At 43.0% G+C, this 26748-nt stretch overlaps 1 protein-coding gene across 1 annotated transcript in view; it reads left to right on the top strand.

Moving 5' to 3' along the window:
* cachd1 (cache domain containing 1) overlaps window positions 1-25450 on the top strand; it is an 82742-nt gene extending 57292 nt beyond the window's left edge. Inside the window, exons 9-27 of the mRNA XM_070961455.1 lie at window positions 1778-2062; window positions 2860-3009; window positions 6083-6206; window positions 6364-6481; window positions 8068-8236; window positions 8381-8523; window positions 9369-9550; window positions 10849-10959; window positions 12465-12587; window positions 13272-13371; window positions 13517-13633; window positions 14183-14343; window positions 14635-14721; window positions 15607-15723; window positions 16354-16505; window positions 17084-17245; window positions 18131-18208; window positions 18373-18474; window positions 23829-25450. Of these exons, the coding sequence (XP_070817556.1) occupies window positions 1778-2062; window positions 2860-3009; window positions 6083-6206; window positions 6364-6481; window positions 8068-8236; window positions 8381-8523; window positions 9369-9550; window positions 10849-10959; window positions 12465-12587; window positions 13272-13371; window positions 13517-13633; window positions 14183-14343; window positions 14635-14721; window positions 15607-15723; window positions 16354-16505; window positions 17084-17245; window positions 18131-18208; window positions 18373-18474; window positions 23829-24079 (2732 nt within the window). The 3' untranslated portion in view covers window positions 24080-25450. The remainder of the gene's footprint in view (window positions 1-1777; window positions 2063-2859; window positions 3010-6082; window positions 6207-6363; window positions 6482-8067; window positions 8237-8380; window positions 8524-9368; window positions 9551-10848; window positions 10960-12464; window positions 12588-13271; window positions 13372-13516; window positions 13634-14182; window positions 14344-14634; window positions 14722-15606; window positions 15724-16353; window positions 16506-17083; window positions 17246-18130; window positions 18209-18372; window positions 18475-23828) is intronic.
* Window positions 25451-26748: the final 1298 nt, after the last annotated feature.

Below are 26748 nucleotides of genomic sequence, written 5' to 3'. Positions count from 1 at the left end.
TTCGCTTAGTTATGGCTGCTACGCCTGTCAAGCTTACCATTCTTGCTATGCACATACGGAGTTTACAGAGTTAATGATAAGATAAGATAAGCTTTATTAATCCCACAGCAGGGACATTTGCAGTGTCACAGCAGCAAAGGGGATAGTGTGATAGAAGAAGCATCAGTAAAAACAGTGGCAGATTAACCATTGACGTTCAGCCATTTTTGAAACATTAGGTCTTTGATTGCTCACAGAGATAAATAAAAGCAGGCTTCTCATTTATAGCTGACAGCTGAGGATTTAGGATTTTTCTGATTCTCATTAGCTCATTTTTTTAAGTGTAGTTAGCCAATGTTAGCTAATGATGATGCTTAAACTCCACGTAAAAGGATTTACCAATACAAAGTTTGCATGATTTGTAGCTGAGCATTTCAGAGGCTGGAACCAGTAAATCTTTTTAGTTGGATAAATGACTAAAACAATGAATTCATATTTCATGATTCACTTTGGAATTTTCTTCCAATTGATTGAATGTTTCAGCTCTATTTGCTTTTCCTTTTTTGACAGTGGAAACAGCTTCATCATCTTCAACTGATTAATGTTTGCTGAGTCACAATTTATGTGGAAAAGGTTTCTCCAGATTTTAAAATTTTTGCCATTTCCATCAACCTTTCTAATGCGATACTTCAAAATGCACATAAAAATGCGTTGATGGCTGTATACCGAAATGTAGTGAGATTTACAAACTGTGTTTGTTCACAAGAAAACTTTGCAGAGTATCTTTTAAGGGGTAGATTTTCCAGGATGATCACACCTATCCTAGAAAGAAGACCAGGAGTGGATAGTCGGTCCTGAATGAAGGTGAACAGAAACCTGTGCTGTCAGCAGAATTTCTCCTTGATGTTTGTTTGACATTGCCACCCATGACGACATTGCCTCTCCTCAGTTGTCCAGCGTGATGATCAGCAGAGCAGAGCCTTGGCATTAGAAAGGGATTCTGCTGTAATCCAGTCAGTGATTGGATAGTGGCAGACATTCTGCGCTCTATCCTTCCAAATAGGTTGTGGGATGCCAAATGTTCCAGGTGACAGCTGCACAGCCATGGTGATCCACTCTCCTCTAAATGACCTTGCGAGGGTTGGAAAGATAGAGTCTGAACTGTGCGTTAACGTCTCAGCTGCACATTTTCTTTAAAGTGATGAAGGATTTATTCGTGTTATGATCTCTGAGCTTCACAGATGACAATTGTGTTTGGCAGACGCAGGGGATTGTACAAATAAAGCTTAGAGAGATCATGACACAGGGTCACAAGTCCGGGCCTGCATGTATGAAATATCTCTGCTGCCGATGTCGATGAAGACTGGGAAACCCGTGTGGCAATGTATAGCGTGCACTTTGATTAATGATCCCCTTGAATGCAAGCCTCTTGAGGTTAAATACATCTCTTTTTTCAAAGATTCTTGATGAATTCAGCCTCTGTTTGGTGGCAGATTTCTTTTTTCCAGCCCCTTGGAGGAATTGTTTTTAACAGGCAAAGAGAACAGTGGGTTGCCTTTTATAATAGGAATTTGAGTCATGCGCTCTTTAGTGAAGAGCTGTTTACTCTTTTTACCTCCTGTCAGCCACTCCCTCCTCTTCGCAGTTGCACAGTTACCCCGTTCAGTCGGCCTCTAGCCATGCCGTCAGTTACGGATTTGTTCTTAATATCCCTGTTTGATCAAATCAAACAAATGCTGTCATTGACTCTCCCTGCCTATCCTAATCTCATTCATTATCCCATTCCCTCCTCCTTCAGAGGGAGTAACCGGCCTGAAGGAGCTTGCCTTCTTGAGGGATCTTGCGGAGCAGAATTCGGTTAAATATGGTGTCGACCGAATGTCCGACCGAGACCGCTCCGCCATGGCGTCCTCATCTGGATCAGCAGGGGCTTCCATGATGCCAGTGGTGAAGGGAAGCATGATGGTACTAAACCAGCTGAGCAACCTGGAGACAACGGTGGGCCGCTTCTACATTAATTTGCCCAATCGCATGATCGACCTGGCCCGCTTCAGCCTTCCCTACGCTGACCCCATGGGAGATGGTGAGTGGTTTGGACGGAGAGTCTGCACTAATGTTGGATGACATTTACATTTGTGGCCAGAACAGCAAAGATTCTCAAACAGAACAAGTGAAGGTCAATTGAATAGAAGTGAAGTGAAAGATCCTAGATTGATATGAATTGCAATTACAAGAAATGTGAAAGAATAGTTCGACCTTCCAGGAAATACACTTACTCATGTTCATGAGTCCTATATGACCAGACTCAGCAGACACTTAGCTTAGCATAAAGACTGGAAGTGTGGAGCAGCTAACCTGGCTCTGTCTAAATGTAAAAAGCTTACCAGCACATCTTAAGTTAGATTTTGTTTGTTTAATCTGTGCAAAATACCTAAATGTAAAAACAAGAACTTTTATTTTCACATGGAGTTACATGCTGGGAGTATTTTTTGCCCGGACCAATGACTTGGCAGGGGCGATCAAGTAAACAAGATATAATGTGTTAATTAATGAGCTTTGGAGGTTTTACCTTTGGACAGAGCCAGGCTTAGCGGTTTCCCCCTGCTTCCAGTCTTTATGCAGAGCTAATTGCCTTCTGGCTCTGGGTTCATATGACATGACAGTTCTATTGATCTTCTGATGCTTTGCTAGAAAGTGCATTTCCCAAAATGTCAAACTTTTCTAAACTGTTAAATTTGTGTTCTGCACAGAAATGAATGAAACAGGCTCAACAGAACCAAATGGCAAACAGACAGTGAGCTCAAGAAGAGATCAGTTCAACGTATGGAGCTTAAATGAAGCTGAGATGTTGCACGAACTTGACTTTGCTTCTTTCTCCAGGGTTCATCATGACAGTGAGCCGGCCGTGTTATTTCGGTAACTTGCTCCTTGGCGTGGTTGGGGTGGATGTGAACCTGGCCTACATCTTGGAGGATGTCACCTACTACCAAGACTCACTGGCTTCATACACATTCCTCATTGACAACAAAGGTCAGTCACACAGGGACAGACGAGGTGGGAGTGATCGGGCTCCAGACTTTCCCACACGCTCCCATGGTCTCATGGTCATCACATAAGAATGAGCAGGACTGTCTACCGCAGTGCAGGAAATGGTGTCCTTTCCAACTTGTGGTCAGCCACATGAACAGTGATTGCAGGTGTGCAGCCAAATAAGGCTTTAGCTCATGTTCTCCAAATAAAGCTTTCTCCATGTGCAGGAATAACAGGTCTGCTGCGTGAGACAACAGACACAGCAGAACAAATCAGCAGCTCATTGCCTGTTGCTCAGATTTCTAAGCCAGTAACAATACAAGCAACAATCAGGAGAAGTTGTCCTACGGCCTGCAGGTCCAACAGACTCCAGTGGTCTGCAAAACATCCCTGTGTGTATTCAGGGTATCAATCTTTATTAGTCAGAGCTTTAGAGAAACACTCCCAATGGTTGGGAGAAAGTGTTTCTTGGTGTTCTTGTTTCACATACAAGAGGAGTTCCACTTTATTTTGTCCGTCTCAACTTCCTCCACAGCCATTACCCCTTATTAGACTTAATTGACATCTTCTTGGTAGTGCGGGCACTTCTTTGGCATTTCTCTCTGTGTTGGGCCATGCCTCAGCGCGCTGCCACAGCGCGGGGCGGTCGAGCTCATGTCCGGTCTTGGTTTGTTTTGGCCTCAGCTGAGGGGGTCTTGACTTAAAGCGCTGGTGCTGTACAGCAGGTAAGCTGTGCTGTGTGGACCTGAGGAGCAGCTGTATTGATGGAGTGGCTTTTGCTAGATGGCACTATAACGATAGATCGATTCCCCTCAGAGTGACATTGTCCCCCTGCCAAGCTAATAAGATGGTGCTTGAAGCTAAAGATGAAAACTATATGCGAGAAATGGAAACTGAGATTTTTTTATATTTACATTTGCAGGTGAATGGTGACATTGGTGATATGTCCCAGCTTTTGTTCAGATCTTTTTCTCCTCTGTAAGCTCACATCATCCATCACTCCCAAATCCCAACATGGAGGAGAACAGCGAAAACACCACAAATAACCTGAACTAAAACTGAACACTTGCAAAGCCTGAAGGGAAATTAAACTAGACTTGAAAGTTGAGAAGTAGACGGCAGACCGGGCAGGTATAACGTGACTGGCACACCACAGTAATCAGACGTGATGTGTGTATGATTTTGAGCCTGGGAGAGAGTGCCATGCTAATATGAGGCAAGAAGAAGGAGTGATTAAAACAAGCTGGAACAAGACAAAGTGGAAATGAAGGGCTGTGTGGTGAGTAGAGGAGCGGGGAAACAGGAGGGAGGTGAGGTGAACTTTGCTGGAAACAAAACAGAGAGACTCGCTGGCATTTACTCACCTGGATGTTCAAATGCGTGTTCAAAAGTTGAACCTAATTATTGCGAGCGAACTTTTGCAGCTGTGTGAGTTCTGCTCCTCTGTGGTGCCATTCAGTGAGCCTCTTTCCTCCCTCTAAAATGTTTGTTATTGTAATAAAGAGGCCATCAAATTATAGCTTATTACTGCGCCTCGCTTATTGCTGCAGCAACTCAGTAAACATTAACAAACAAGTCCCATTAAAGTTATTAGCTGGCATTCAGATTGTCTGCTGCCAATTAGAGAGTAGGTAAAAATGATTATGTAAATACACTGCTGACGAGGGGCTTCTGGACCTGCAACGTGAAACAGCAAGTGAGTAAATTGGAATTAAGGAAGCCTGCATCGAAACTGGGATATGTATATGCTTATGTATGATTTGTATGGATGTTCTGGTCTGGTCTAGCTTACTGTATGAGGACAGAGATGTCTAATGCAGCAGATGGAGTCTCCATAAAGAGTGTGAGACACCACACCTGCTGCGTCTCTGACAAACCCACACACTCTGTTCTTCAAAAATGCACTGTGCATCAGAACTGTGCTTAAAACAACAACAACAGCACATGATTTTGTTTGTTTACTCCTTTCAGAACAGATGGGCTCTCCATCCTGTACCTTGAGGGCTTTTTGTCTCTCCTGAAATGATTACCGCTGCTGTGTTTATCACAGCACTGTGCTCCTCAGCACCACCGGAGCGCTGTTTGATGCGGAGCTTCTTTTGATGCTGTTGTCTTTCTCAGTGGAATTTAAGGTTGTGGATAGAGAGCAGCATTAAAATGAAAACCAACCTCAGCTGCTTTTAAGACAGGCTGAAAGTATGAGCCTCTAAATGTGTCTAGTTTGGCAAAATGATTAAATCTACACTGCGTAATAGTAGGCAAGCTGGAGGTTTGTGTTTTCCTAACTTTGAAATGTGCTTGCCGTCATACATTCTTACACTTTTACTGCAATGGTTTGAGGAAGAGGCGGCTGTCGCTTGGCCAGACTTTTGGTTTGACTATCTTATTGCACATTCGATCAATATATGGAAACAAGTTGCCAGGATAGATCAGTGGGTCATGAAGTGGCATTTAGACTCAGCCACATTCAGAAACAATAATCTACTTGTTGGTGGCAGTACATCATTGTATCATGATATCATTGGTGACATATGTCGACTGTGGAAAAACAAGGATTTCAGCATCTCACATTTTTAGTGAATGGGGCCTGAGAATTTGTCAAAATCTTTAAATTACTGTCAGTTTTCCCAGCAGTTGCTTTTTTTAATGTACCTACTGCTACTTTCAGCAGTGCCTACCTACAATGTCTCCTGGGATCAAACCTCACTTCCTTCCTTGTTGCATTTAATGGCTGTTGTAAATTCAAAACTTGGCTTTGCCTCTTCCCTTTATAAAAACTGACAAGAGCTGAATGGACCTGTATGTTCTGTTCCTCTATAAAATGATGATTTAAAAGTCTGTTTTTTATATTAACTGGTGCACAGTAAATGGAATAATGTGGTAGTAATGCTGGCATGAGTCACTGTGACTGCACTTTCCTCCTTTGTGTTTGTGCTTGACAGTGAGCACAAAATTCCCTGCCTGTCTGCCATCGTTGTTTTAATGCTGAATCCCTTCATGGCTCTCTGTGTGTTGTTGTTTTAGTGCGCATAAGCACTCATTGTGACGTTGCTGTGGTCAACTTGTTTCCCAGGTTTCACCCTGATGCATCCATCACTGACACGGCCTTACCTGATGACAGAGCCTCCGCTGCACACTGACATCATCCACTACGAGAATATCCCAGGATTCCCGGCTGTCCGACAGAACATCCTCAGGTAAGAAAGGCTGAGCAGCGCTCCGGTGAATTAACATCTGTGTTATGGTTGACTTTGAAAAACATTTACAGCCAGAATACCTCCTGTCATGGACACACGCACACACGCTGCATTTTTTATGTGTTTTTTGTTGTTTAATGCTGCGTATTTGTTGCAGCGTTCCTCTGGGCAGTCAGGTCATTGCTGTGCCGGTCAACTCCTCTCTGTCCTGGCACACCAACCGACTCCGAGACAACAGCAAAGATGCATACAACGTCAGCTATGCCTGGAAACTGGTAGGAGTCCTGTACGCCGCTGAGAGACTAAATCTAAAACGAGTTCACTGCTGACATTTCACTTCACAGTCCAGCACGTCGGCTTTGGCCTAGATTGAACGATGAACTTTCTGCCCACTACGTTAAACTTGCAGACACAAATTAATGTCTGATCAAGACCTACTCGCATACATGTTGAAGTCTTTATACAAAGCACATGGCATCATGTCTCTGTAATGACTTCTGATGAGTTTAAAATTTCCCAGTTAAAAAAGATATAGGGCTACAAAAAGAAGTCAAATAAATGATGCAGCTGGAATCTTTTGTTGCCAGAGAATAATTGTAATTGAACACATGTGAAGATGAAAATTATAAACTGCTAACTGCTTATTTTTTTCCTCGTTCGAATGCCAGTTGTAAATGAGAGCAAAAGGATTGTATATTTGAAGCAGAACAAGCTTGTCTCACAGAGACAAACGATGTTCAGCTGCGGCCCGATGAGCCATTGTCGTGGTGGGAGAATAACAATCTCATATACTTTATCTCTTCCATTTCTGTCTTTAGCTCTTTATCATTACTGTGCCACTGTCTGAAAGCAGTATAGAGATTTATGCTCGCAGCCTTTATGTCTCCACCAAACCTCCGCCACCTTAAATTAGTCGGTGTAATAAAAACCAAGTGCTCCCACACCCAGAGACTGCCTGCCCCTCCACTCTGCTTTTCCTCTCAGGCCCAGAAGTGTCATGTTTTAGGAAAAAATGGCAGCAGAACAGCAATAACATCACGCCGTATTGAGTCTTTTGCTTTCTGACATTTAGATTCTTGGCAGGAGCAAAAATATCACACTTAATTTCGGCATTTCTCTTTTTGTGTTTTTTAAAAGCTTTTGACATTTATTTTTTCGTGCAGGCACCAGAGTTCAAACACGTCACCTTTGCCATGAGCTTGGCAGCTGTCTGTCTCTTAAAATGAACTCTCCAGAGCCAGAAAAGGGTAAATTAGCGCAGAAAGAAGAACTGAGGAGAGGCTGCTGTTTCATATGCTGTTCTGTCTTGTAGATCTAAATAAATTCCAGGGGCTCCTTTGTGAGTATATCATGTTATTGATTTTTGTGATCATGACAAGAGTTAAGACAGGGTGTCAGAAGCTCCCGGGTCTTCCTGAAAGCTCTTTGACTCTTTGTATGATTTAACAACGAGATCTCAGAATTTGGAAAGCTCTGCATGGTTCATTTAGAATCAGTGGTGTGAAAGCATCTGTCACAGTCTCTGGCTTCTAGTCTGGATAAAACATGTAAGGGTGGAGTTTCTAAATTACATCAACTCCCAGTATTTTGTTTATTAGCTGGCTTTTCATCTGTCTTAGCTGCACTCTTTACATTCTGCAGCATTGTCTGGAGTTTCCAATGAAAAGATCAAAACCAATGAAATGCCTCTACAGTAAGTCTGATCGGTGCCATCAGTGAGCCACACTGTTGCACTGGCTGTCTGCAGTGACCAGGAAATACTCAGTAGTGCACCAAATGTGTACTAATCTGCTGCTGAAATGACATAACAAAAACCCTGAAGACCATCAGCCTCAACCTCCACTCCTGTCTTCCTTTCTAGGTTCAGGACACGTCGTTCATCCTGTGCATCGTGTATGTGCAGCCGGAGATCCCGGTGAAGCAGCTGAAGAACCTGAACACAGCTCCCAGCTCCAAGCTACTGTACCATCGTTTGGACCTGCTGGGTCAGCCCAGCTCCTGCCTGCACTTCAAACAGCTTGCCACAGTCGGTGAGACAAGACCCAAATCCACAGTTCTGGATTAGTATATAAAAACTTTGAGTAATAAATGAGTCTCCAAACTTTATTTTTATCCATAGTCAGCTCTAAAACTTTGATTAGCATCTCTGACTGTCCCCTTTTCCTCTTTCCCAGAGTCCCCCACAGTGATGCTGGCAGCTGGTAGTTTCTCCTCTCCCTATGAGCATCTGAGTCAGCCAGAAACAAAGCGCATGGTCGAGCACTACACCGCCTACCTGAGTGATAACACCCGGCTCATAGCCAACCCGGGCCTCAAGGTAAACAAGCATGGGAACACAGATGCACCTCACCAGCCTGTAGGCACGTTCAGGGTTAATGTTGTTTACCTGACAAACACATGGCACGCAGCCAGCCCTGCCGTCAGCTGACAGAAATGTACAAAAATATTCAGATTTTAATGGCTCCCAAGATAGAAGTACTTGATAAATGCAGCTTTAATTCTGTTTCCTCCAATATCTGGCAGGCTGCTTTACATTCCAGCTAAAATTCACAAATTTGAAATGAAGCTCTGCATCTTTAAAAAGGGGTCAAAGCCACACATGGTTTTGGCAGTCTGTGTGCATTCCTGTCCTGGGGGGAGTCGGGGGTTAGAGTTGGAACTCTAAGCCCCAGTCCCAGCTCTGATTCCCAGGCTAGTCTTAAAGGCCCCCTCCAGTGACCTCATCAGCCCTTTCAAACTCTGAAGTTTCTCTGAGTTGGGATTTTTCAGGGCATTTTTCAGGCCTTTAGGGCTAATCAAGCCTGAATACTGGTTTCCTGAGCCTTGTGGTTTCTTGATTATACTTCTAGGATATTGATCTTAAAAAAAAGTTTGTATCACTGTGTTTAGCAGCAATACAGTAGAAACATGTCTAATTTCGATGTGTTTGATTTGGAAGTCGTGTTTTGTTTGAGGCCAGACTGGAGGCGTGCTTGCCAAAAGTTTTAGCCAACTTCTATTTCACACCAGCCACAGATTAAGACTCTTACTTTTCTACTCCTTCACCTTTTTTCTCCCCTCCTTGTTTACCTCCTCCCTCCTTCTTTGTCTCCTTTCACCTTCGCCTCCACCCTCGCCGTCCCTCCTCACTCTCTGTCTCCCTCCATCCTTTCCCCTCTGCAGTCCTCCGTCAGGAACGAGGTTATGGCGACCAGTCACGTCACGGATGAGTGGATGACACTAATGGAAATGAGTAGCCTCAACTGCTACATTGTGCGCCGTTACATAGCAACGCCCAGTGGGGTGCTCCGGATTTATCCAGGATCACTGATGGACAAAGCCTTCGACCCGACCCGCAGACAATGGTGAGGCTTACTTTGGAGGGTGTGAAGGGGCAGAAAAGAGTGAAGACGTGTGTGTGTGTGTGTGTGTGTGTGTGTGTGTGTGTGTGTGTGTGTGTGTGTGTGTGTGTGTGTGTGTGTGTGTGTGTGTGTGTGTGTGTGTGTGTGTGTGTGTGTGTGTGTGTGTGTGTGTGTGTGTGTTGGGTAGGTAGGAGTTAAAAGGATTGAGAATGTGTGCAGACTGCAGCTGCATGTTTGTGCAGCAGCCATAACTGAGTTGAATGAAGATGAGATTTTCTAATCAGACTGTTGAACTGTAATAAGTTATTAGTTAGCTAGTGAAGTCATATTATATTAGTCTGTGAAGTTTTGTGTTTTTCCTCGTTTCCTAGGATGATAATCAGCACTTTGTGTAGAGCTCTATGAACAAGGCTTTTCTGTTTACATTCATGGTCCCACTTTTGCTACTTTTACCTCAGTTTTTTCCAACTAAAAAAATCTCAAAAATCATCTCCATCATTTTAATTTGCCAAGAACTTCCAAACTGTAATTTATGCATTCATCTCATCCTGGTTAGATTACTGCGATGCTCTTTTCTCTTGCCTCACACAACAAAACCTCAGTAAACTTCAGCTCATTCACAATGCTGCAGCCAGACAGACAACAGGAGAAACCACATCACTGACTCCCAGCTGATCTCAGAATAGGTTTTGAAAGTTTTTAATCATTTTTAAGACTAGTAGAGGGTTAGCTCCAGAATATATATCTGAACTCCTTTGAGCTTAAATGCAACCTGAGGTCCTCTGGCTGGTCATTCCAGGCCATTCCTCAGTCAAACCGTGAAACTGTGGAAATTGTTCTGCCTTACAAATATCACTCTTAGTTACATCCTTTTTTTAGTACTTAAATGAAGTAAATGTATACAGAGAGTAAACAGCCATATGTTTGATATGCACAATCAGATCAGATCAGAAAAATCTTACCTCTTACTTTCAAATTTTAATTTCTGAACATTAAATCTGGCCAAAACAACAATAATCGGGTAAAACTGTGATTCCTGTCATATTCAGTGAATCCAAACAATACATTTTTTCAGAGTCACGTAATGCAGTTATAATGCAAGATAATCCGCATATAGTCAAGACCAAAACAAACGCTCCAGCAAGTCTCTGCCTTCAGTTCAACTCTCCATAAAGCTTTGACAGGTCAGATAAAACCTGTGAAAGCATCTGAAGAAGCATCTTGTTCACTTTGTTAGCCAGGAAAACTTGAAGTGGTTAACTTCCTGAGATAACCCTGTGTCTGTGTGATGTGATGTGCAGGTACCAGCATGCTGTGGCTAACCCCGGTCTCATCACCTTCACGGGACCATACCTGGACGTGGGCGGGGCGGGCTACGTCGTCACCATCAGCCACACCATCCACGCCTCCAGGTAAAAGAGGATTTTTGGATTTTTACCACATTAAAAATCTTTTTCTTGTCCTCTTAAATGAAAGTTTTAAGTCATTTGGAATAAAACTCTCCTTTGCTCAGTACAATACACACGCTACAGATGTATTTGGTCTCCAGGATCCTATGGTAGCTAATGTTAGCTCATGCTAGCAAACTTCAGATAGGTATTGCTGTATAAGGGACATTTGTGCTACTGTTACAAACTGTTTTAGCAAGTCAAACATTTACATTTCAACACTTTAATAAGAAAAGTAAGCACGTTTCCTGATGGTGGTCCACTTACACACAGTGAGGTTGTCGATGGATGGTGCCTTTAAAGCAAAGAGAATCATGGGAAATGAGGGAGAATGGATGTGCTATTGTCATGTGTTTGAGTTTCAGCTCATTGTTAGCTGTCCAGCCCACAACTTCACTCTTTTGGCTCACCCTCACTGTTCTCATAGTGCTGTTTTCGGCTTAGAGTCTAGAGCCAGGTCTTTTCCCTCAGGAGTCAGCAGTGACCAAAATGAATACTAATGTTGCTCTGCAAGTGCTGGATGTGTAAATGTCTTTCTATATCAACATAAATCAGTTTCTGCAGATTTGAGCATTTCATGATTGACACATTTGGATGAATTTTTCCACCTTGGCGACAAAATGATCAGCTCTCTGTAGAAATCATCATCAACAGATTCATTGTTAAGAGCCAAGGCATCATTGTGGGCTCCCGGCCTGGAAGTGATTGCAGCAGAGCACAGTGTCTGTGAAGACGGGAGATAATTTGAAGGAGGCTAAAGGAAAGCATTATTTTGCTTCGGGCCTGTGTAGAGTGTGACAGAATATCCCTCAACCAAATGGTCTGGCTTCAGAAACAGTTATCTTAAGTATCTGCTCTTCAGGAGTGCCCTCGAGCAAACCACCTCCTTGAGCTCGAGTGTCACACCCTTGTGCTTCAGCTAATTGTTCTGGAAGTTAGCGCAGAATGTTTTGGACACAGAGCGAGGCTTATGAAGCCTGTAACTGCGGCTGAGATTTAACTGTTTATGTTTCTAGTTCTGTGAGCTTAAAATGCAACTTAGCGGCACAACACTGCCTGCAGGAGCACAATAGGAGGTGTTTACCATGGTCCACGCAGATGTACAGTGTAAACATTCAGTATCAGTGTGTTTGATAAGTCAGGATTAGTGTGTTGACGGCTGCTTCAGTGAGCATAACATTGCGCAGCCTGTAGTCTGCATAAACACAGGTTTAAAGAGAGAGTGTGTGTGTGTGTGTGTGTATTTTGTGTGGGATTTTTTTCTTTTTGGTTGGTGTTGCTAAATATTTATGTTATCTTAAAGGCAATTACTTCTGTCAGCACACAGCTTAACACACAATCAAAGCAAACAATGGAACTGAAAGTTCAACGTTTTTCTCCATTTAAAAAAAAAAACCTTCCTGGTGTTTTTCTTTCTGCTCCCTGTCTCTCTCTCTGTCTTCTTCTGCTGTGTCTTGCTCTCTGTTTAGCTCTCAGATGGCTCCTGGTTATGCCATTGCAGTGATGGGTATAGACTTCACCCTACGCTACTTCTATAAAGTCCTGCTGGACCTGCTGCCCATCTGCAACCAGGACAAGGGCAACAAGATCAGGTAGGAGGGGACGGACTGGACTGGCTTATCTTCTTTTTTCTCTTTTCACCTCCATGTGCAAAATGTTCCTTCTTTCTTCTTCTGTTTATTCTTTTGCCTTTTCCCCCCAAATGTATTCAGAGGTTGGCTGAACTGTTTTAGCCTGAGCAAGAATTAAACTTGCAGAGAGATGGAGAAGAAGAAAGAAAGGGGGAAGAGGAGATAAGCTGATTATCATGGCATTCCTGCTGGAGACGGGACGTTGCTGCTGTCTCAGCCCCACATACTTTCTCCAGCTTTTATGTCTCCCTTTTTGTTTTTTTTTTCTGCATCGTTTTTCTTCCACCCCCTCCTCTTCCAGTCTCTCTCTCTCTCTCTCTCTCTCTCTCTCTCTCTCTCTCTCTCTCTCTCTCTCTCTTTCTCTCTCTCTCTGTTGGTGTTCAGCAGCCATATAAAACAGGATTAACCCAAAGGGGGTGTGGAGCAGAGAGGAGCAGTATTTGGCAGAGCATTTAAGGAATGGAGGGAAGTAGAATGGAGCCATGTTATGCAGGTTGAAGTTGGATTAAGCAATGGACGACATGGGAGGGATCTAGAAAATAGTGGTCAATGATAGAATAATACTGGTGTGACAAATGTGAAATTACAGATATTCTGTCATCAGCCCTCGTTGTGTCTGCAGTCTTAACATTTTGTGCATTTCAGGTGCTTCATAATGGAGGACAGAGGGTACCTGGTCGCTCACCCCACTCTCATTGACCCCAAAGGTCATGCTCCTGCAGAGCAACAGCACATCACCCACAAGGTAAAGGACCACAAGCTAATATACCAATGAAAAAAGCACATGTTAATGTGCCCTTTAATTATCGCGTCGAGCTTCCTCGCCTCCTCCTTTTCATGCTTATTTTTATGTCATTTCTCATTCTGTCATCTCATCTTGTTGATGGCAGGAGCCACTCGTGGCCAATGACATCCTGAACCATCCCAACTTTGTCAAGAAAAATCTGTGCAACAGCTTCAGCGATCGCACCGTGCAGCGCTTCTACAAGTTCAACACGAGCATAATGGTGAGTCAGGAAAGCATGAGATAACTGTGAGATAAGTGGGCGTATGAATGACTGCAGGAGCTCAGATCCAGACCCTTCTCAGAAGCAGGCTGACAGGCTTTTCTAAGCAATGTGTGGATATGTGATAGTATGACACTGCTACCTTGTGGTGATCCTTGGCGTTGCAACCTTCAATTACTGCCATATGCTATAATCCTACTAAAACTTGAGTGTGGTTTTGTGTTGTTACAGAGAATATTATCCCACTTTAAGTTCTACAGCTTTAATGTTATTGGGGTCATTTTTTTCAACGTGGCATACTATGTAATTCGTGCCCACTTTCAGGTTCATCTAAATACCTCATGTCCCTTTTACTAGTTAATTTACTAATGTCTGATTAATTTCTATATATATGTTTGTTGTCATTGATTCAGATTTTTTTATTACGAGTAATTGTGTGGAGTTCTCTTTTCTTTATTTTCTTTTTTGCGTAGGATATAAAGTTGTAGAAAACTGTTTCGTCCAGATGTCCAGTGTGAATGATGTGTTGATGATATGTCTCTGTCTCAGGGGGACCTCACTAACCTGGTCCATGGCAGCCATTGTTCTAAGTACCGCCTGACCCGAATCCCTGGCACAAACGCCTTCGCTGGTATCGTCAACGAGACGTGTGACTCTCTGGCGTTCTGCGCCTGCAGTACTGTGGACCGGCTTTGTCTCAACTGCCACAGGTCTCTCCTTCATGCACTCATACGCTCATGAGGGATTTTTACTCCTCAGGCACTGTGGATTATTGCTATCATGACATGATCCTCCTGTTGTAAATAACCAAAGAATAGATTTGGTGTTGCGCATGTTGTTGTTGTTGTTGCTGCTCCAACAAGATCACAAGACAAACCTCTCAAGTTCAGTAAAGACCTATAAAAGTAGTTTTTACTGCATCAAAAATGGAGCTCATGCTATGTCAGGACAGTGAATTCTGATGAGGAAGTTTCTCACTCTCATTTAACTGTGTTTTTCAGAATGGAACAGAATGAATGTGAGTGCCCATGTGAGTGCCCCCTGGAGGTCAATGAGTGTACCGGCAACCTCACCAACGCTGAAAACAGGTCAGTGCAAAACTACAATACATTTATATTCAATATTATGGAAGAATATAAGTATTTTTGAAAGTAGCTCAGAGAAGAGGTTGCTTTTCAGATGATGCTTGAGTCCCTCTCTGAAGAAGGCTGGGCTGTAGTAGTAGTAATCATGTATGATAATAATGTCACAATAATGTGGCAAGGTGTGAACTGTGATCATATCACATACCACTAATGCACTGAATAACAGTCACAGCCCGAACAGGGTACAGTCTCCATAGAACGATAAGGAAAATCTATAAGGAACGAGACAAATGAGAAGTTCCTCTCAAAATCTGTTTATCATGCGGGTCAAAACCATGTTGATAGTAGTGTCTTCACACGTACGTATTTCCAGGTCCTTTTCTCCTTGCTGTTATTGGAGATGTGGATGTGCCTGTGCAAACATTCCAGGAGCATGTAAACGTTTGTGGGTGTTTCCTCACTTCTCTTTCTTTCTCACTCTCTCTTCTTTATTCAGTCCTAATCCTGTGTCTCTCACGCCTCCCTCTCATTTCATCCGTCTCCTTTCATCAGCCATCAGCGGCCTTTGAAAACACGTCAATGCTTCAAATGCCAATTCCCTCTTTATTTCAGGAAGACATGCAATTATCATTCTTCACCGTCAGATTTTCCTCAGTGTTTTGTGTCAGGCAGCATTGATGTTTGTCTGTTTACTGCTGCTGCTTTGCATAAACTGACATGCTGAAGACATTCCTTCAAGCGCTCATGCTTGGATTTCTTTTTATGTCAACTTTACTGTATTTTTCATTCTAGGATTTGGATAAATGGTGTCAGCTGAATGTTGGTTTTTGACCAAGAATGTGCGCTGTACCTGCCTTTCTGTATTTTCACCCTGCGTGTGTCGTACAGGAATCCCAGCTGTGAGGTGCATCAGGAGCCCGTCAGTCTGAATGTGATTGATCCCACTCTGCATGACACCCTGCCCCAGTGTATCAACACTCGCTGTAGCCAGAGATACACCAGCAGGTAAACACACTGAACTACATACATCCACAGTAGTACACATGTATAATGAATAAACCATTGCATGTATGAAGTATATATAAGTATATATATAACAGTCTTACAGAGCCACATACTGTCAGACACATGCAACACACACATAAATCTATCGTGAAGTGGAGGGTGTATTTCTAATAAAGTTTTATGACCAACCACGAGAATGTTATTGGTGCACATGACCAGCACAGCGCCACCCAGTGGTAGCAAATGGAAAGTATCCCTTTGTAATGTGCTCAAATCTTTACTTGTAGGTCACTATAGAATTAACTTTTTATCATGTGTATATTGTTAGTTCATGTTTATTTAAAAAAAAAGATACAGAGAATCTACTCTAATGCACTGTGAAAGCAATCACAAGCTCTTAAATCAAAGATTTCAGTCAGTTTATTTAATATACCCAAACAAACAAACAAACAAATACCCAACTAAATTCCTGTTAGATTTAAAATGAATAGACCAAATTTAAATAGATTTACTTTCTTTCCACAGTAGTATTTAGAAATTAAACAGAAAAATGATATGTCTCTGAAAGATTATTTACCATCTGGCTCATCTCTTCAGTAATCCTGCACTGATCTCTGTGTTGTGTTTCAGTGACTGTTTCGGCGTGTTGGACTGTGAGTGGTGCATGGTGGACAGTGATGGTAAGACTCACCTCGACAAGCCATACTGTGCCCTGCAGAAGGAGTGTTTCGGGGGCATCGTCGGCGCCAAGAGTCCCTACGTGGACGGCCTGGGACTCATCGGTGAGTGAATGTGCAAAAAAAATTAAAGTCAACAGATGTCTATCTATTCACTCCAAAGGAATAGATCAACTAGATACTTTCTTTTGTGAAACTTGTGATTTATACATTTTCAGTTATGGTACAAAGTCCTTGCAAAGTGAGGTTCCTCACTTATGAAATACATTTTCTGTAGATGTAACGTAGTGAACCTTGGCAGGCAGCAGAGTATAGAAACAAACAAGAAAGACACAGGAGACAAAAGTGCAATTATTTCCAGGGTCTTTGGTGCAGCAGAAATGTTGCTTTTGTTGATTATGGATAACCTACATTTCAGATTGACTGAAACTTGTCTGTAGCTTGATTATTCTTCTCATCATATTCCAAAGGAGTGCTGGCCATCTGCCTGCAGTTGAATATTTTTTCTTTTCATACTGATGAGAGAATAGAAGTGACTCAGCGTTGCAGCATGAGTTAGGATCTGAGCCCCAGCTGTTTCATGTTGGCTTGTCACTTTTTGAGATGCCTGAAATCCCTTATACTTTAAACGACCCTCTACCCACCCTTTCCTCTCCTTTTCTTCCTCTCTCTGTCCCCCACAGATGAGGAAGTGGCATCCTTGAATATGATCAAGAGCGCCCCTGTGGGTCCAGTTGCCGGGGGTATTATGGGATGCATCATGGTGTTGGTGCTGGCTGTATATGCATACAGACACCAGATCCACAGGCGGTCTCACCAGCACATGTCACCACTGGCAGCACAGGGTAGGCTGATGTCTCACAAACACACACACTGGTACAACGTACAAGTCGGTGAAATTCTGTCAATTAACATCATTTAGATATTAATGCATTTTAGCACCACGATCAAAATAAAGCCAGACCATCATTTTCTGCCCATGTAGTGAATTTGTTTGTATTTTACAGCCACTGGTTGGCCTATAGTAAGGTTAAGATTAAGATAAGCCTTTCTTGATGCAACACTGGGGAAATTAAGTCGTTACAGCCAGCAAGTATTACAAAGAGCTAGAACAGTGGCACAGAAGAGTCCAGATAAAAGTATACAGGATACAGAATAGAACATCAACTGTGTACATGTACATTATGTACAGAATAAAAAAATACTAAAATGCCATAAAGATACTACTGCCCATTAAAAAAAAACCCAGCCTCCAACAATGGAAACATGTCTTGAACAGCATCTGCTTGTGTAAATCGTTACATTTTCACACACTGGCATTTCTTTAAATACCAAAGGCAGAAACAAAGTTTTAAAGCAGCGTGATTACCAAGCGGTGTGTTAAGTGCTGCTGGAGCCGAACAGCTGACATTAGCATCATGTGGCAGCAGCTGCTGCTGCATGATTTGTGTAATTACTCAGCATTATTGACAAAACCATCAAGCAAGATTACAACCTCATTAAAACCCTCCAGTACAAGTCGCTTTCAGTCTGAAAGTTTGGTAAGCAGTTTGGGAATAGGTGGTGGAGAGTGTGGCTATGTTGTCACAAGGCCTTAGGCGGAGGAAGTGGCTCATAAAGTCTTATCTGGTTTAGATAAAGGAATCCTGTTCACATATCATTCATTAGAAGAGTAGCATCTAGCTCATCTTAGCATTTTTCTTATTCCCTTTACCTCCGTGCTGCTCCAGAAATGTCAGTGAGAATGTCCAATCTGGATAACGAAAGAGACGAGAGGGATGAAGACAGCCATGAGGACAGAGGAATCAGTGAGTATTGTTTCATATCTCATTCATAATTATCTTTACTCATGCCACAGATCATTTAAACATAGGATTTGGATACTTCACACAAAGTAATTAGTGTTTTTACTTTTTATTTGACAGTGCAGGTATTTGTTAACGAAGCCTTTGTGTGTTCTCTCCACTTGCAGTCAGTAATACTCGATTCATTGCTGCTGTGATTGAGCGGCACACTCACACTCCTGAGCGGAGACGGCGGTACTGGGGGCGATCTGGGACAGAGAGTGACCATGGTAAGACACAGTTGTGTGCTCTGTATTGTGTCCTGCAGTACATCAGCACTGATGGAGGGAGGAACAGAGTATGTGAAATGCCAGAGATGCTGTGTCAAAGCGAAGCTCTTCATATAATTCCTGTTTCTTTGTAGCGTTTTCATGCTTCTCTGTGGGTTGAGAACAACTGACTGATATTTGCCTCCATGTCGTGTTATTCTTATACAACAGATAGTTCAGACTAAAATAATCTGGTTTCTGGAAAATGAATCATTCACTGGTTACAAAACTGGCCCATCCTGCACTCTATAAAACAACAGCATCAGCCTACTATCAAGCTTCAGCTCAGGCCTGAGGCAGCATAAGCAGAGCTGTATTTTAAATTTAAAATGATGATGTGAATACAACCGTGTGGGCTCACCTCTCCACCTGGGGAGAGAGGTGCGGGTCGCCTGGGCTCACTGTTACGGACAGGGCGAGGAGCTCAGGTATTCAGGGGGATCTTGGAGTATAGGCATGGAATCAGGAAGCTTTCTGAACACGACCAGCTGCAGAGGAGGCCCCAGGGTGGACCCAGAATATACAGGTGTGTAAGCATCCCACCTGGACTGGGAACACCTGGGGGTCCCCCATGAAGAGCTGTATGAAGATGTTACTGTGCTTAACCTTGTGCCACAGTGATCGAGGCCCAGAGAAGAGAAGCGACAGAGCGTGAAACATTGTCTATTTTGTCTTTTAAGGACAAAACATTATAGAACATGAAACCTCACTAAGATAATGAGATTTAGCTCCACTATCAAAAATCAGATTTGAGGCGTAAGAATCATCTCCCTTAAATGAATGTTACCGTTTCAAATCCACAGCTAGCTCGCAGTTCTTTGGCAGAGGTTCAGCTCCTGGCTCGTTCTTTTCATTATATCACAGCTCAGAACCTTGTTTTCTCTCCGGCTCTGGACGAGTTGTTCACTTGTTCAGTAGAACCGTTTGTAGAACTTGAGAGTCTGACACTCGATGAGCGTGGATGGACAGCTTCACCCACCGGCTCTTACCACCTACATATGGCATCACTCCACTTCCTGGCAGTGAGTGTCTCCAGTACATGTTGCATAACTGATGATGACAGAGAAAACAAGGATGAAGAGAGGAGAGTGGGCTAAAGTGAAACAAAGACACGAGTGAGAGCTTGTCAGCTGCATGTTTCGTACAGTAAAGCTGTTAAACCAGAGAGGATGAAGAGATGTGAGATAGAGCTGCAGGAAAAATGAGGAAAACTAGTTTTAATAAGAGGTCATCTTTAGTTTTATGTTCTCTGGAATTCATCTCTGCTGCCTGACATATTTTTACAGATTAAAATCATCAAAATAAAATTATTTTATCTAACTACATTTTTTTTGAAGGAATGTTTTGAGGGGGACATTTTTCATCCAGGTGGACGTCTTATTAAGATGTAACATAATTAAAGTGAGAGCATAACACTGTGACTCAAAGGGGCAGTGGAGATAAATGGACATCAAAGGCGTTCCACGTGTTGTGTAACTGGGGATGAGAAAGGAAAAAAGAACAGAATGGAGGGCGAGTAGAGAGGTGGAGAGATGCAAACCTGATGAAAGAGGGGAAATAAGAGTGAAATGCAAGGGCAAGAGGACAGGGACAGAGAGGAAGATGAGTTTGAAATAATGGAAAGAGGGGGTGTGCGTACGTCAGGGACTGAAGCAAATTCATTACTGAGTTGACGCTTCAAAGTTGCTGCTCCTCTCTGCTTGGTCAAAGGTGCCCTCCTACCACAATCCACTCACTCATAGTGCTGAAGGGTATGATGACACACACACACACACACACACACACACACACACACACACACACACACACACACACAGAGTTATCAGTTAAGTGAGTGACGCACACATACAGAGTGCTGTTTGGCAGAGCTGGTTTCAGCTGCAATATTAGCTTACAGGCAATAGCTAGAACTACTCATTTAATAATGAATACTGCACATACTGCATATATATAATCAGCACTCACCCCAACATTATACCGCTTGTGTTCCTGCAACTGCTAGGTACAATATAATTGATATATATATAGACAGGAAGATATCATTATAGTTGAATATTTTTTGTGCTGCAAAAATAAAGACTATAATTATTTTCAGATTTCATCTTTCATGCTTTCAAAGAAATTCCCCTTTAGGAGTCAGATGCCTTCAGACCTTCGTTAATTTACTTTGGATAGATAAGTTAAAGTTTGACATTTTTCACTTTCTTGCTGAGATTAGATTTTAAAGCTGATACCTCTCCAATGTATGAATGCTAAATCTGAAGCTGCAGCCAGTTAGCTTAGCCCAGCTGGTTACTGCTCCCAGCAAAGTAATCCAATAGTCCGGCACATAACCTCCATTATACATATTAAACAAAGCAGACTATGGTGTCAAATAATGAGCTTTAACCTTTGAACAGAGCAATGCTTCTCCCCTGTTTCTAGTCTTTATGCTAAGCTAAGATAACTGGCAGCTGGCAGTTTCCTACTCAATGCACAGACGAGAGAGTGGTGCTAATCTTGTCGTCTAACTCTTGCAAGAAGGCGATTAAGTGTTTTTAAATCGTCAAGCTATTCCTTCAAATACAGGCGCATTAGTCAACATGTTCAGTTTGTCACAGACTTAACTGCTGTCGTTGAATTGTCTGTAAGCTGAATTTCTTCCCAGGATTTAGACTTGTCTTGTCTTCAGCTGTTCTTCAAGCGTTCGGAAAGCTCAAGGGACCAGTCATGATAAGAAATTTGGAGTGCATCTCCATGGTGCAGTAACATGGTCGTTTACCACGTCTCTTGACATTAAGAGGGATTTGCGCATCTCACCTGGTGCAGCTGCAAATTGTGAACAGGACACAGTTAACTGTAGACCTGCCTGAAAGTCTGCCTCTTGCTTTGGGGAAAAGCGGGATAAACTGTGCTGAAGTTGGCACCTTCCATGTCTGGAACTTCTTTGAAGTCTCCATCCCTCCCGTTCCTTTAATCCCTCCCTTCCTCTCCCCTCTCTGCCACCCCCTCTTTTTGTCTCCTTGTCTCTCCCTCTGCTCATTCTTCTGTCTGTCCTTTTCTTTGTCAGCTTTATTTCGTTTGGTATCAAAGCCCGGCTAATCTTCTGAGAATCAGGGAGGGAAATGTCTGAGCAAACTTTTCAGTTTGAGTGTAGTTCAGGGCTTCAGGACACCTCAGGCACATAACTGCTAGGTACAGCTCAGCTCAACTCGACTCTACTTATTCTTTTTTCGGTTGTGAATAATACCTGGCACAAGGTGCTGCTCAGTATCAACCCAGTCGAGGTTCCAAGCGAGCTGAGCCGAAAGGTGAAAAAAGGCTGAAAGGTGACGTGAAAGCACTGCATGATCACTCATACGACACGAGACGTATGAGCCGGCCTGCATGAGGGAACTATCTGCACTGGAGAATGAAGAGAAAATGTTTCCTCTAGCAACACCATCAGGTCAAAACTTGAATCTGTCCAATATTTTAGTATTTCTGACCAAATAGCTGGAAAACTAATTTGCAAATGTTGGCATGCTAACACGCTAAACTGAGATAAGGAACACAGGAAACAAAACATACCTGCTTTGCAACAGCATGTTAGCACGTTAAAATGCACCTCGAAGCACAGCTGTGCAGAGTTACAGCTGCATGTGGCGGCTGGCATGGCTATAGACTCCTCAGACTTTAAGCATGCGTTTGGTGATGGCCAATATAAAACAAGGTTTCTCTTGATACTCTGAACAAAGCCCTGAGCAGAGTGTTGAGGGATCAGATGGCTTTACTTGATGGTTTAATGTTTAACTGTTTGATGTTTGGAGATAAATCTGACACAAATATATACACATACTTCAACCTAACACCTTCTCTCTACAGGCCACAGACATATAAACCCCCCCAGCACACACACACACACACACACACACGCACACACATGCTCACAATTCACTTGGTTCAGTGTCTCTGGAGGTTTAATGTTTCATCATCCAAAATGGCTGTGATTTTTCTATAAATATAATCGGCGAGGCACTCAGGCTTCCAGGGTTATTTGCTCAACTGCAGTAACAGATTGATGTTCCCATCGAGCAGCATGTTGCTGGTGTCGCTTCAGAATCTGAAAAAGACAGCATTAAAGGAATTAAGGAAAATGAGTTTTTCCAGATTAACTCCCAAATATATTTTTATAGTCAGACCATGTGTTTCAGATGGATTTCATGGCCTGAAGGTGATGAAACGCACTCAGTAGATGAAGGGTTTTTCAGAATTTGAGTTCAAGTGAAAACATTAAGCAAATGGAATAAACCCAGAGCCTAAAAGGTTCTCACGAAGACGAGCTGCTGGAAGCCTGCGTGATTAGTCATCTCAGGCGTCACAAACTTGGAGGTATATTTTGCCCGGTACGAATTTTAATTCGCCTTTCGTCAGTAGAAAATAAAATATTGGTTTCCTTATGTTAATAAGTCATTCTGTGACCCAGTAATTCCTTTTCTCTATGGCAGCACTACCGCACTCCCACTGCTCCACTTACCAGCAGATCCTAACTGCCATGTTGGCTTATGCTCCTGTCTCCTCAGGCTAAACGTATGTGCACGATGTGTAGGAAAGTGGTCATAAATATGGATGCTTCTTATTTCAAACTGCATGAGAAAGCTGAAAACACGTAGCGAAAAAGCCCAGCAGGAATATTTAGTTGTCACTGTGCCATCAAAGAGCCTGTACTGCTCTCAGAATCTTTGTGTTGCCGTGTATTCACATGAATCTCTCCGCGTTGAACGTCTCACACTGGAGGGCATCGTTTGCTCAGTGCTTTCTTTTATGGTGTCTTCCCATTTCTTTTTGATGTTCTGCAGCTATACTAAACAGCTGCATCGTGTCTTAACCATTTCTGCCTCGTGTTCCAACTTCCAGTCTTATGACCCCCCCAGCTGTGAAAAGCAAAACGTTCTCTAGTTGCAGCCTCTCATTCTTCAGCTCTTTTGTCAGTTGTCATTCTTTTAATTGGCATTTTATTGACTAACGGATTGAATTATCAGTTTGGTTATCAAAAGATTCAACAGCTCACTTGATTAAAGTAATCATTACTTGCAGCTCATTAGGAAGTATGGGAGAGAGTAAAGATTGAGCAAAACAATTAACATGTCGGGGTTGTGGCAAGGTTTCTCAACCATTTCTGCCTTTTAAAATTCACCCAACACGACCCTCTAATGCTATAGTGTCGAGTTAAAAATGTAGGTGTGGAACGCTGGCATGCAAGGAGCTCCATGTGACAGTGATATCAGACAAATATCAGTTTCACCGAGTGAGAACAAGCTGACTAATAGCAACCTCTGTGTGCTTTTCGTCTCCAGGCTACAGCACCATGAGTCCGCAGGAGGACAGCGAGAATCCGCCCGGAAACAACGACCCGCTCTCGGCCGGCGTCGACGTCGGTAACCACGATGACGACCTTGACCTGGACACGCCTCCGCAGACGGCTGCGTTGCTCAGCCACAAGTTTCACCCCTACCGGCACACGCATACACATCACCACCCGCTGCACACGCACACGCACCACCTGCAGGCCGCGGTCACCGTGCACAGCGTGGATGCGGAGTGCTGATCTTCAGTGCAGCATTCACCCTCCTGCCGGGGACGGAACTTTTTGTTTTTTATTAAAGACTATTTTTAAAAACATTCGAGCTTGATCGGACAGTAAGTACTGTCGAGAGGGACGGAGGGACCCGCACTGTCAATGGGCCACTGGACCTCCACCGTGAATGGATGGTTAGCTTAATGTGGGTATTAGCCTTGTGGTCTCATTGTGCCAACATATCCATCTTAACCCTTTTTTCAAACCCTGTCCATTATCTGGCAAGTGTACACAGTTATACACACTGTCAAGCTCCAGAGCTGGACTAGAATAAATATCCAAATGGGATTTTTTGGTTTGTTTTCTGACGGAATTTTCGCACTCAGGATTCTGTGAGAGCACACAACAACCTTTGGGAGCGGACAAAAACGCTGTTTGAGCCCATTCGTTGAGAAGAAGACATAAGTGGAAGCTAAAAGTCCTTGAGGGAGGACAACCATCTTCATTTCCATGAGGAACGCCAGAGCAGACACTTTCTAGAACTGGCAGAAAGTCAAATTAACATAGAAATGTAGATGCTGATTGGACCCCTTTAGCCTCAGGGCTCCATCCCAGCCTCCACACAGGCTGTTCCCCCACTGAGAGCCCACTTGTGTTGAGGTTCAGGAGGGGAACACAGCACTCCTTACACTTGTGAAAAAGTCTCAGATGAAGAGTGAAACATACTGTTGTTTCCACGCAGACTGGGATCTAATGTGGGATTCTATGCCAGCTTCACTCTCCATGCTTCTCCAGATGGACACTCCACTGCTTGGTGTCTCTGAAACTTACACAACATGGTTTGGGAAAAAATTTTGGACATTTTGTCTGTGAACTTCAAAGTCTGAGAAATCTTCAATGATTCACTTAAATATAGGAAGAAACACTTTTAAGATGAAAGGATTATTTTTCTACTATTTATTAAAGAGGTAGATTTTGGGGCAAGCAGCTGCGGCTAACACAAACAAGAAAGCAGTCAGGATGAGTGATACGTACCGACCCGCTTCCTGTAACAGTGCATCAGATTTACTGCTCGTTAGTTTCAGTTTTTGTTTCCCTGGAAGTCTGTGACTGGTGGTGTTTATTTTGAATTTTAGAAATAATAATAATGTAACAGCTCGTGTGAAAATTCACACTGAGGGACTGTGGTGCATAATCAGCAGCTCATTTTCCTTCATTTTTCTAACACCAGAAGCATATTCTCAGCTATCCTCTCCATAAGAGATTTTTCATGCTACAGTGCGATGAACAGTGTGCTATTCAAACAGGAAACACTGTTGGATGAGTGGGGACCTACACATCTGAGTCACAATCAGATCTGCTCCTGTCAAATTAAATCCAGGTATTATGTCTGTGAATATCAAAAAATATATATAAAAAAAGAAATCGATGAGCCTTAATCACATCCTGTGTTGGTGCAGTTAGGAAGTGGTCTTTGTCATACAGCACAGCTTTCTTTCTGCAGTCACAGCTGTGAATCACTGGGGTCTTTGCATTCTTGTAAGGTGCAGAGCATCCTCACTCTGGACATGGAGGCAGCCTCCTGGGAGTAGAGAAGAGAGGAGAGAGATGAACACCAAACACCTGGCTTTAGTCGCTGCTGGGGATTTGGTGTGTGAGGGTAATTGGCGACCCTCGCAGAGGTCCTGAGAGATTCACACAAGCTGAGTGCTGTCCCCTCAGTCTGCCTGAGTAGAAAAACCAGTACACAATGCCGCCACCCTCCCATTTTACCACAACTTACTGCATCAGAGGCCGAGCTGATACTGTACATGAGTTAAGGTGCGTGCTGGATTTGAAGCTAAATTTCCAATGATGCCACGGGACGGAGTCTCCGTCTCATCAAGGAGAGCGAAAAGGGGAGAGATGCTGCTGTTGTCGTTGTACAGAGGTTTCACCCATCTGTCGGCTCCTCTGCGGTTAACCACTCAAAATGTCTTGTCTACAAAATGTCTCTGGTTTAACTGTGTGTGTGTGTGTGTGTGTGTGTGTGTGTGTGTGTGTGTGTGTGTGTGTGTGTGTGTGTGTGTGTGTGTGTGTGTGTGTGTGTGTGTGTGTGTGTGTGTGTGTGTGCGCGCGCGCGCGCGTGTGTGCGTGTGTGAGCGAGAGAGTGAGTGTGAGTCCGGAGAGTGATTATTCACCTGGAACATTTTCATTGAATGCATTATTGTATTTTTTTCAAGATAGTATTAGAGAATTATAGGTGAAATTATTATGATCAAGAAATCCACTTATTTTTATTCTGATGAAGAGTCGCTTGGCCTGATCTGTGCTCCGTGGGTTTGATAGTCCAGCTGGTCAGATCACATGTGTGTGGCATCCATTTATGTCTGGGTGCAAAAATGTGTATTGTTTTTCTGAGGTTCATTATGAAGTGTAAATACAGAATCACAAATAGCTATTAATGTCCTGTACACTCCATATTTTTTATGTTTGTAAGACGTGATGTACGCTTCAAATGATGCTCAGATGTTCGGGTTGATGTTTTGAATTGTCTGTTCATGGTGTCTCACTATATTTCTGATGCCTTGGATGTTTTGTTTTTTTTAGTTTTGTTTTTCTTTAGGTCCATATTGGATGGAAGTCAGTACTTGGAAAAATTAATACACACTTTTTACGTTTGAGAGACTTCTAGTTTTTAAAGTTTTATCATGTGTCTT

This window comes from Chaetodon trifascialis, chromosome 4, assembly GCF_039877785.1.
Source record: "Chaetodon trifascialis isolate fChaTrf1 chromosome 4, fChaTrf1.hap1, whole genome shotgun sequence".
In the NCBI taxonomy this organism is placed as follows: domain Eukaryota; kingdom Metazoa; phylum Chordata; class Actinopteri; order Chaetodontiformes; family Chaetodontidae; genus Chaetodon; species Chaetodon trifascialis.
Note: the sequence above shows the minus strand (reverse complement) of the source record. Positions and strands in the feature narration are given on the sequence as shown.